The following is a 12086-nucleotide window of genomic DNA, read 5'->3' as shown; positions in this document are numbered from 1 at the left end:
ACACCACACCACACACACACACACACACACACACACACACACACACACACACACACACACACACACACACACACACACACCACACACACACACACACACACACACACACACACACACACACACACACACACACACACACACACACACACACACACACACACACACACACACACACACACACACACACACACACACACACACACACACACACACACTGGCCCCTCCCCGTCGCTATATTACGTACAGGGTACCCCTTTCCCGTCATTTTCTACGGGCAGGGCGTCCCATAGACCTTCATTGCGGACACAGCGGACCCCTTGACCGTCAGGCTTCTACGGGAAGGGCGTCCCATAGACCTTCATAATGCCTATTTTAAGGCGAGTAATGAGTTTTTATTTCTGATTATTTGTGCAGTACATGTACATGATGTTTAGTTTGCTAGTTATGACGAAGATTACTTCATGAATGTGTACACATTCATGGTTGCTAAGGTGGTTGCTATGGACGCTGCAACAGCTCCCAGACCACGTGATCAACAACAATGGCTGTCCTTCGTGTTATTCTCGGTGGAAAAATGCCTATTTTAAGGTTAATTTGGCCATTAAAATGTGTTTTGATGTCATTGTATGCGAGTAATGAGTTTTTATTTCTGATTATTTGTGCAGTACATGTACATGATGTTTAGTTTGCTAGTTATGACGAAGATTACCGTACGTCTGTGAGGAAAATGCACGGGGCTCAGAGCCTCGTATTTTTAAATATTTTTTTCCTTCCAATTTGTTATTCTTTTCAAAATAACACACTGTTATTTACTCACCAATAACATACAATTATCCTTGCTTTTATTTATTGGTTTAATTCCATAATCTCGGTCTTTTTTGGCGTTCGTCAGGAACTGAATTTAAAAATAAAAATAACCGGAAACAGACGTGGGCATTTCGAGCGATTACCCAAGATTCTCAGCTACGCTGATTGGATGTTTTAGCCGCAATGCATGCTGGGATTTGGTGTTTATATTATATGAAATCCGGAAAACATTTGAAAAGACTAAAATAATACTTAATTCCGAGTGCTCTTGCTTTTCTCTTTGAAAGTCATCACATAACGGCATTATAATACACGGTTCGGCTGCATTACATACTACAGATCTGCCGTAGTTCTTTATTTATAGCGCCCTGATGATGAGACCTATGGAAAAACTGAGAAAATGCCGCCGAAACTGAATACTTGACGTGGATCATAAATATATCAACAATTAAAAAACTTCTCAATTTCTCTTCACACAATACGTCTCCTTGCAGTATCAACACTAATTCGGCTGGCTTTTACATTTGATGTAATTCATAGATAGGCTATATTTACACCATAACGGTGCACAGCTGATAAAAAAGGACTGTAGTTTTTAAAGATATTACTGATTTGAATTGGATTGCATTTTGAATGTAAATACTGAGTCTGAAATAGTATAGCAATATGCTGTAAAAGTATGTGAAAGCATGAATAAAACTACACATCTTCAGATGTTGTACATAAGTGTCTGTGTGTACCTTGTGTGCACCGTCTAGTGGTTAAAGCACGTTATTGAATTATTGTTTTTATGTGTTATATTTGATTAAAAAAATATTAAGAGTACATACTTTCATAGGGGGAAAGTAGAAGGTCTGTGATAGAAATATAGAATATAAAAAATCAAGAAGATACTATAAGTGATCTCTTCAATAAAACAGTTTAGTGCAGGATGTACAAAGATATTAATAGGAGGATTTAAACATTAAATAACAGATTATGGTCTTCTTTTAAATAAGAAAAAAACTTTGGGGGTATCTATCTACAGATAAATACAAAGTACTTAACGTCTAATATATTGCTTTCCTGCAATGTTAACTATGTTGAAGCACTTATTTTAACTGATATTATACATATGGATTATACTCTTATGTATGTAGATAGAATAAGAAATGTGCAGAATATGACAGTTTAATGGTGGAGGTACACACATATTGATAGATGTCTTGTACTGCACTGTTGAGGAACCTGTGACCCACGTTTTTCATTCATTTCATAACTACACCGTAAGTTGTGTATATGATATGTCAATACACCTTTAAAATCTTGAAATCTTGAAAGGGATGTGCAAAATAGCCATAATATATAGTCTTTAATTAACTATTAGTAGAGAATAACGAGTAATTAATATACTTTATTACTCGTTTCCATTAATGTCAATTGCAGATACATGTTTAGTCTTCTCAAGCACAAGTATCAAATATCTCTCCTGATTGTTGGCACTTGACAATCACCTTCCCTGAATTTTACTCAGGTGTAACTAAAGTCTGATTTAAGGGTTGTTTATATTTCACATCATTAATCAGAATCTGCAAAGTAACTCAAATAAATGCAGTGGAGTAAAAATACCAGGTTAACCTCTGAATTGTAGTGGAGTAGAATTACAAAGTATCAATGAGCTGTCATGTGGGTATATTAATGCTATATATTGATACTGCGCATTATGGACAGCGATTTTTATCCATTTATTAATTATATGTTTTACATTTGATAACACCAATGTGTTTAATACTGGCAACTTCTAATTGTGGGAAAACGAAAACGTTCAGTATAGACGTCCCATAGAACATTTTGCGAAACACAATAGTGTAGTGTGTAGTTCTGGGGGGGCGTTCGATTCCAGTTTTGGATAGTCTGGCGTGGTTTCGTTCCATTTCACACAGCTGTTTGACGCTGTAACCTTGGCGCACTGCCACTCCAACATCCAATCCCAGACCTAGAAGAGTAATCACGGGGACTGTAGTCCTCAACGATAGCTGGGGATTCTGGGTAGTGTAGTGTCTTCGGCCGTCCTAAACTCAAACATTTTGACAATCGCAATGATGCTCGAACTGTCCCTTATAGGCCTACGTCTGTTTCCGGTTATTTTTATTTTGAAATTCAGTTCCTGACGAACACCAAAAAAGACCGAGATTATGGAATTATACCAATAAATAAAAGCAAGGATAATTGTATGTTATTGGTGAGTAAATAAAAGTGTGTTATTTTGAAAAGAATAACAAATTAGAAGGAAAAAAAGATTTTAAAAATACGAGGCTCTGAGCCCCATGCATTTTCCTCACAGACGTAAGGTAATCTTCGTCATAACTAGCAAACTAAACATCATGTACATGTACTGCACAACTAATCAGAAATAAAAACTCATTACTCGCATACAATGACATCAAAACACATTTTAATGGCCAAATTAACCTTAAAATAGGCATTTTTCCACCGAGAATAACACGAAGGACAGCCATTGTTGTTGATCACGTGGTCTGGGAGCTGTTGCAGCGTCCATAGCAACCACCTTAGCAACCATGAATGTGTACACATTCATGAAGTAATCTTCGTCATAACTAGCAAACTAAACATCATGTACATGTACTGCACAAATAATCCGAAATAAAAACTCATTACTCGCATAAAATGAGATCAAAACGCATTTTAATGGCCAAATGAACCTTAAAATAGGCATTATGAAGGTCTATGGACGCCCTGCCCGTAGAAGCCTGACGGGCAAGGGGTCCGCTGTGTCCGCAATGAAGGTCTATGGGACGCCCTGCCCGTAGAAAATGACGGGAAAGGGGTACCCTGTACGTAATATAGCGACGGGGAGGGGCCCTGACCGTCCGTCAATATGTGACGGGATGAGTGTGAGAACGTGTTTTGCACACACACACACACACACACACACACACACACACACACACACACACACACACACACACACACACACACACACACACACACATGAATGATTTATGTGCAGAGATTGAACCTTGAAGGCTGTTTCTTCTGCTTGGAAATGGAATATATTTGTTACATATTAATAGAATTTTAGATTTGATTTTGGATTTGTGAATGGGAGAAGTAGTTGATGGAAAAGACACCAAACACTAATTATTCAAAGTAGAGTATTTCATTGTATATACGGTAATACCAAGGAGCCATAGACCTATATGAGGATATAATGTTTGACATTATTGATATTAAAAAAGTGATTTGTTTTCCATGTCATTCGTGTTTTTTTCTTATCAGAAAGTGAAGTTATTTATTCGTAAGCTCCAAATCCAAATGTTTCCCTCAATGGCCTTTGCGCCCTGAAAAAATGTGTGACACCAAAGGCCAAATGGCGTTGCCCCTAAAATGACGAAAATCCAAGCCTGGTCACCGGCCTTAATTTGTTATGTTTTTAAAAGGCATCATTGAAGTTGCACCGACAGAGGTCCGCCGTTTCCCCGCAGCAAGGCTCCCCACCAGTTGACAGTTCGCTAGCACCCCGACGGGAGTCTGCTCTTCTAGCGGCAGCTCTCGATCGACGTGTTGGAGACCCCTATATTGAAGTATCAAGTCACCTCAAGTCAGAAGGTCCAAGTCGAGTCGCAAGTGTTTTGTCGAGTCCAAAGTCATCAAATTGGTGACTCGAGTCCAAGTCATGTGACTCGAGTCCAAGTCATGCGACTCGAGTCCACACCTCTGGTACACAGTACAGTATAACAACAAGACATCTTTAGGCACCTGCTCCAGTGTGTGTACGCCGTGGGGAAGAGCAGTGCTGCCATCAACAATAGATAAGATAAAGTGTATAATCTAGCCTCACCCTGACGATGACGGAGAACAGGGACCTGCAGCCGGGGGCCAGGTTGATGTAAGGGTCCAGCAGGTACTCGTGCAGGTGGGGGTGCGGGAACATGGAGAGCTTGGAGAGCACAGCGGTCACCTGCAGGTTCACATCGTAGGGCTGTGGGACAGAGAGGAGTCAGAGCGGAAGCGACAGGTTCAATGTGTAGAACAGCTCTGAATTATTAACACAAACGAAACACAGCTGTGATAAGAGCTGCCAAAAAGTGCATTTCGCTAAAGAATCTGCATATTCCCCATCCAACATGATTAGTCAAATTAGTTTATGGCAAGAGCTCATTATATTTTTTTGTTTGGAAAAATAAACAGGCCTCTGCATAAACATTAGCTCACTCACATCATGTCCGTTTCTTCTCCACTTTCCATTAGAGGGATTCATTTAGGCGTCATCACAGTGAACTCTTCTCACAGCAGGAACATTTAGATCTCAGTGTAATTACATCTTTTTAAACTAATATTGCTTTTTTAGGAGCGATGGCTCTCTCTGGGTTTGACCTTAAATAGGCTTTTAAATGATTTGCATACAGAAAGCGTGTCTAATTCACTGGAGTCTGGTTGCACACAGCCTGATTAACCAGCTGAGGACTCAACAACCTTTCAAACTTAAGAAAATAAATTATTGTGTAACTTATTTGCTCCATAAACAACAGGCAACCTTTTTATGGATGTGTTTACAGCCTGAATGTGTAATTCCTTTTTGGTTTTTTCTTTGGGCATCTTGCTATTCAGACAAGTGGATCTTAGACAATGCAACAGATTTTACAAACATATATTTCAACACCTTGGCATGCAGTTGTTCTGCAGATATTTGTAATATGGAGGGTCACCTGATCGAGGATGCGGCCCATCCTGTCGAAGAGAACCTTGAGGAAGTGGCCCTCGAAGAACGGGCTGTCCAGGTTACACTTCTCTAAAGGTTTTGGATTCCCCCTCCAGTCCCACCGCTGGCAGACCCCACAATAGTCCCTGAACTGAGGAGGACAATATATCCACACTTTAATATCTCTTCTACTAGCTACAGATGAGAAAACTGATTAGCAACAGTACCCACAGAGGGCATCAAGCGATAAGCATGCTGTAGAATGAGCCTCACCTGTCTGTGAGCGTCTCTGAGGTAGGTGTCATAGCCTGTGCCTTCGACTTGATACGATGACTTGGCCTCATCAGGCACCAAACACAGGAAACTGCAGGCAGCAATATTTAAAAGTTATTGACAACTAAAGGGCTCTGCATGCTGTGTGTTGTGTCAGCAGCAGACTGTGTGTGTGTGTGTGTGTGTGTGTGTGTACCTGTTGACGATCTTGTGGACCTCTGTCTTGCCGTCAGACTTTGAGTTGTCAGGACTCTGTGGTGGAGACGAGGTGAGCCAATCAGATCCGGACAGCCTGCTATCAGAAGAGAGGTCATCCCCGAACAGTGGATCCTCCTCAAGGTCTCTGTGGACAGAACACATGTTGATATGACCTTTCTATTATTGTTGTATGCGTAATGTAAGGGATTCTAATTTCTATTCTGCATTGTACTGACGTCCACTTTCTCTGTATTTCATTGTGTATTTAAAAAGGGGGACATATGTACCGTTTTATGGAATGATAGCATATTAAGGCTTATTAGGTGTACCATTAGATACTGGTGTGTAGTGTGGAATTGTAATCAATGTCTACTGTACATGATGTAGGGATGAGGTTTTACGGCATTCACTGTACCTGTATGATATTACTAAGTATGTTTAAGTGTGTCTGTATAGCCCCTGACTGTCTTCAGCTGTTCCGTGAACTCATCTCACCCTCTTGAAACAATGATCATGTAAACCCAATATTACAGTGTTCTATTTGGAGACTTATTTCCTCTGTATGAGAACTATGAAGCAACATTAATATAAAACTATAAGCAAGCTATTGCTCGGAATGTATCATCTCCAAACAATTATAATTAAAGTCATAGCTGGTTGACATGCATTCCCCGAAAACCATGTCATAAAAAGATTGGATCCCCAAAAGAAAGGAAGGTTTTTGCTGAATGTGTTGCCCATCTGAAAAACACAGCTCGTTGATGCATTCACTTTATTTCCACTGGTGTGTTTGTGCAGATGATTTTCCATGCAGGATTATAAGGCAGCAGAGGGGAGGTCAGAGGCGGGTCCTTACACCGCATCGTGGGGCAGCCCGTTCTCCAGGGGCTCCCGCTCCTCCTGGGGTTTGTTCTCCAGGTAGTTCCTCTCCCCCAGGCCGCGCAGCACCAAGCTGTGCAGGACGTGCTGGTTGGGCTTCTGGATCAGCTGCTCAAACAGCCGCAGCGTCATGATGCTGATCTGAGGACAGAATGAGGATCAGCTCCCACCTTAAACCCAACAACCTGCCAAGTATTTGCTAACTGACTAAAAAAAAATGTAGGCAGTGACTTCAAACATCAAAGACATGACTCATCTCTCTCTTGAGTGATGGAAATGTGCAACAGCTGCGACAGTCACTATTTAAAATGAATTTGGATTATCATATGAATCACTGAGAATTTGACGGGCAGATGGACAGTTATCACACTTTCATTGTTAAGGCACATTTATGATCACAAACGGGTGGGAAAGAATCAGCCAGACATGAAGGATGTCACATTTGTTATCATAACCAAGTACTTCCTGAATCAGATGTGAAAAGTACCTCGTCTGAGAGATGGTCGCAGTGCTCGATGAGTCTGTGTCGCAGTGGATTCTGAGCCACAGTCGCAGCGGTCTCTGGCTCCGTCTCCTCTCCCAGCAAGAAGTAGATCATCTCCTGCAGCAGAGCCTCTGAGGTCACCTGCCTGATGATCCTGTTCAGCAGGGCCGTGGAGGTCAGGATGCCCACCTCCGACCTAAGTGCACCCACAAACACACCACATGTTAATGAGCAGTCACGCAACTGACAAGACGTATAAAGGGATGATTGATTGATGACTCACGTCTGCATCAGCTGCGGCTCCATCACAGACACAAAGAATCTTTCCCTCACATTTCTTGCCATCACTGCTGCTGCTGACTGGAAGACAAAACAAAATGTACTTCAGCCTTCTGTGGCGTTCAGATAACAAAAACAACTTCAAGTCCTTTGATTCTGACTACAATGTGACGCATCAAAACATAGTGAGTCAGCGTGGGATAAGGACCTTCTGAGCCTCCTTGATGAGCTGGTCACAGTAATCTAGCCACGACAGGAAGGAGATGAGAGGCCTCTTTCCTGTGAAGATAGCGGCATCCTCCTTCAGGTTATACACGTCCAGACTGAAAAGAGAGAAACAAAAAAAAGCTAGAAATATTAAAAAGCTTTGATGAAACTCCATTTTACACAGAATGCTATTTAGGGGTGTCGCTGCCAAGTCAAATTAAAAGCAAGACTTCAGATGGTAAAACAGCTCTTTACAATTCTTTGAATATGTGAAAGAAATGTACCCCCAGTTAACAGACTCCACCGTCTCGATGTCCAAGGGGTCCATGGACTGTGGCAGGGCTTTATAGAAGGACACCAGCCTGTCAGTCAGCAGCTCACAGAGTCCTGTGTTTTCTGTTAAACACTTGGCAGCTGCAGGCTCTGGCAAACTGACCAGCAGCATCAGACCCTCGCATGCCTTCACCACTATCCTGCCATCCTGAGAGCAGAAGAAATGGATACAGCTCATGATTTAACATTCGACTCAAATAGAAAGGACGGCTAAATAAATCTTCAATGGGGATTACTTACGGGGCTCTTTGTGAGGTTGAGCAGCGATGTGACGAGATTGTAATTGTTGCCGTTATTGTTGTTATTGGTGGGACTAGAGGTGGAGGCAGCAGCTGCAACTTCCTCTGGGCGGTCAGCCCGCCCCATTGCTGCAGACTGACCGGTGTCTGGATCCAACACATTGTCCTTCCCCGCCTCTGTAGGTCTCTTCGCCTCAGGTCGCTTTGATTTGTTCTGCAAATAACACAACAAATTAAAGGTTCTTCTGAACTTAAACATAATACAAGGCTCTTTCTAACAATAAATATAGATTGACATTTAGGAATGAGATGCTCAAATGTCTCTCTAGTGTCATAGCAACTCACCTCGAGGAAGAAGTTGACAAGGTATGGGTCCTGCTTCAGTTTGGAACAGACTATACAGAGGAACTGAATCTCTTCGTTTTCTGTAGGAGCAGCCAGCACATCTCCACACAGACGGACCAGTTTCTGTCAAAGGAATTTCACAGCGACATGGGGAAAAAAAGTAAAGGATAAGTTACATAACCTCACTGTTAGTGTACCATTTTGAGGAGAAGGAATATCAGAAAGACACTGAAATCCAGACTACATCACTTCTCACCTGCACAGGTCTGTGGACATTGATGTGTGGCAGGAGAGGTTGACGAATGTGTGCTAGCAGCTTTGTGTAGAAGGTGAGCACCTGCTGCTTCATCCCCGGAGGACACTGATGAAAAATTACATTTTTTTAAAATTAAAAACAGAATATGTTCAAATGTGCTTTATACCTATATAGATGTGTCGCCACCACGAGTGGAATTTAGCCAACATTGCGGATTCATTTAAGAGCATAGCGAAATTGTGTCTTCTGATCTGATTGTACAATCACTGTTGTGTCTAGCCTCCCAAACTTCCATGGGCCAAGTTCCCACAATTAATTTACCACATATACATATCAGGGCCATATGTGTTATCTATATTTTCCTGGGGGTATAGAACATGTAGTTACCAAAGCATGAATGCCTTACATCTGCCTTTCCCAAGGTGTAGAGAGTCTCGAGGATCTTGTGGTGGAGGAGATACTCCATGCAGGGCCCCGTCTCTCCAGACTCCCTCTCCCTTTCCTCCTGGGTCAGGATGTCCAGCATCTGTTCCAGGTGGGATGGGATATTGGTGTCTGTGACTGGAGCTTTGTCATCTAAGAGGGGAAAACACAGATATATGTCGGAACCTTGGTATGTCCATGAGATATACATACATAAAGAAAAAGGCCATGTGCCAAAAGCTCCAGCAATTGTTTATCTAACCACTTCAAGTCAACTGCACAGGTATCTCCCCAAAAACAACAAACAAATGTTAAAACCATACATTTGATGTCGTATTTGTTTGAAACCATATGTGTAAAGTTAACTGTTTTGATGTAACTCAGTCCAATGTTATTTGATGACCTACAATCTTTTTTTGTCAAGTTGCATAAGAGGTTGCGGTAAAATCTTATGACAGTAACCATTTCTCACTGCTTTTAAATGGCAATACATGTATTGTAAAGCACATGCAGACATTGGTGAGTTGCTAACAACAGGCTGTTTACTCATTAGCAGAAGTGAGTAAAGGAAGGCAGCATGACAGAAAAGCATGCGCCTTTCACACAATGCTGCGTATGATAGAACGACTGCTGCCAAATATGAATAATAGGGGAATGCTGTGCATTAAATCAACTAAGGTTGTGCATGTCTGTCACGCTGAAAGTAACAGAGCACACAATGCAGTCAATAAGTCATGTTAATGTCACAAAGATAAATCACAACCATTTTCATCAAAAATAATCAATTATTTCTCAAGTGGCCTTGGAAGTATAGAAGAAGTTAATTCAAGTCACAAGTCTGGAAAATCTGTGATTAAATGCCCCTGAAAACTAGCTCAGCATAACCCTCAAAAGTACAGATAATCCCCCCTCAGCTGTTCAGGGTGTATTTTGTTGAACTGGCCAAACTAGAAGAACTGCTGAGAAGAAGCTGTGGTTTGGGATAATGAATACGAGATTCAGATTTTACTACCGCAAAATACACAGACTAGACGGCAGAAATGTTCATTGAAGTTGTCTTTACTTGACTGGCTTTAGTTGCCAAGTAAATCTTAGTTGCGACTTGACGCAGAGTATATTTGTTCAACTTGCATAGATCCCACAAGTTGAGATATATTGCAAACTCAACCAGCATAATAATTCCAACATAATTAAAATGGCAATTTAATTCAGATTTCTTCACTACCATTCCATTTGCACTTCCTGACTAATGCTACATGTTGACAATAAGTGGATTAACAGCAGCAAATATACTGTTATCTGTTACTGTAATATAGACAAGCCTACACATACAATCTGACAAACTTAGTTTTCTGCTATTGTTTATATCCACACTGGTCCTATCAATGCGGGACAAACTGTGAAAGCAACCTGCATACCAATCAACATCTGGGAATATCATGATTTATCCATTAAAACATTTCTTACCAGATGTCTCGATGTAATAATGTGTAATTGCCTTCCAGTGATAGACAAAGTCCTCCTGCAAGGGCAGCGACGGGGCAAGCTGAAAAAGACAAAATGCAAACATAGACGTTGTTGTATGTTTACACTGGTGGGGAGGAGAGAAACACGGCAACATGTTTACATAAGTCAATAACTTCCAACCGACTTAGTTAGGAGACAGGTTGTTCTGGGAAAATGTATATCTTCTAGCAATACTGTCACTTTCAATAATACCTTCTCAGTGTTGAACAGAGGTAATGTGCCACTACAATATGACTTTGATAATGGGTTAAACGTGTTGTGAATATGGTCTTCGTAAACACCAGAGAGCCATATGTCCGGAAAATAAGTTAGTAATAATTTAACAAGCAACTGTTACGCCAGAAGACTAAAGTGTTCACCTGCCAGACGTATTTTGTTTTAAACACTAGACTTGAAGCCGCTTGAAACTGTTTTAAAAGGCATGCTATACAAGGTTCTTAGCTAGATGGCTAACATGTTAGATTAGGCTTTACAGAAAGGCTGTGCGAGATAACCCACAGGCTTTTGCTTTAATGTTAAGGTTAAAACGTTTACGCAACATTGAACCAGGTGGTTCAGTGGTTTCGACACCACTCCGCCTGAAACGAGATAGCTAGCTACAGCAATACTTTAGCTTTTTGGGTCTGTTTTTAGCTAACATTAGCGGCTAACTAGCTAAGCTAGCCTTACTACATGAAACACGTCTTGCTCCACCGAAGATACAAAATGACAACACTGAAATGTGTTAGTTTGTGGTACAACAGAACAGACAAAGAGACAACCTCACGGATACATTATCGATAAGAGGGACGAACAAGTTGGCATGACAAACACAAAACGCTAACATTAGCTTAGGCTAATTGGTTAGCTCGCCAGTTAGCAATGTATCTCTTATGCTGACGTTATGGTAGGTTGTGTCTGGACGACCAAGGACCCCTTTCAACTGAAATACACGATACAAAAAAAGCATGCCAATGGATAAATAAATGTTGTTTTTGAAAAATAATACTCACCGCTTCAACAGCATGTTGAAGAATGGACGTAAATTTGGAAAACATTTTGTTCTTTGACTGGACTAGTTTCTCCCGAGAAGACCTAGAGAATTCCTCTATCTTCTTCTTCCTGTTGTTGCCGCCTGGATCCAGATTGGATTCA

The 12086-nt window shown here is 41.1% G+C and overlaps 1 protein-coding gene across 2 annotated transcripts; it reads right to left on the bottom strand.

The window, feature by feature from the left end:
- Positions 1 to 3788: 3788 nt before the first annotated feature.
- On the bottom strand, positions 3789 to 12078 carry fhip2a (FHF complex subunit HOOK interacting protein 2). Of its 2 annotated transcripts, XM_034100610.2 has the most exons (15): positions 11945 to 12078; positions 10893 to 10971; positions 9409 to 9578; positions 9003 to 9107; positions 8747 to 8869; positions 8403 to 8615; positions 8114 to 8310; positions 7831 to 7945; positions 7627 to 7703; positions 7347 to 7539; positions 6837 to 7000; positions 5979 to 6125; positions 5783 to 5873; positions 5517 to 5660; positions 3789 to 4789 (listed from the first exon to the last, which is right to left on the bottom strand). In XM_034100610.2, the coding sequence occupies exons 1-15, from the start codon at positions 11987 to 11989 to the stop codon at positions 4610 to 4612; spliced, it is 2043 nt and encodes a 680-aa protein (XP_033956501.2). In that variant the 5' UTR covers positions 11990 to 12078; the 3' UTR covers positions 3789 to 4609. The 2 variants fall into 2 exon arrangements, with proteins under 2 accessions (XP_033956501.2, XP_071061670.1); XM_071205569.1 differs by lacking the exons at positions 10893 to 10971; positions 11945 to 12078 and having other exon boundaries at positions 9390 to 9479.
- Between the last annotated feature and the right edge of the window lie 8 nt (positions 12079 to 12086).

Source organism: Pseudochaenichthys georgianus, chromosome 15, assembly GCF_902827115.2.
Source record: "Pseudochaenichthys georgianus chromosome 15, fPseGeo1.2, whole genome shotgun sequence".
Classification (NCBI taxonomy): Eukaryota; Metazoa; Chordata; class Actinopteri; order Perciformes; family Channichthyidae; genus Pseudochaenichthys; species Pseudochaenichthys georgianus.
Note: the sequence above shows the minus strand (reverse complement) of the source record. Positions and strands in the feature narration are given on the sequence as shown.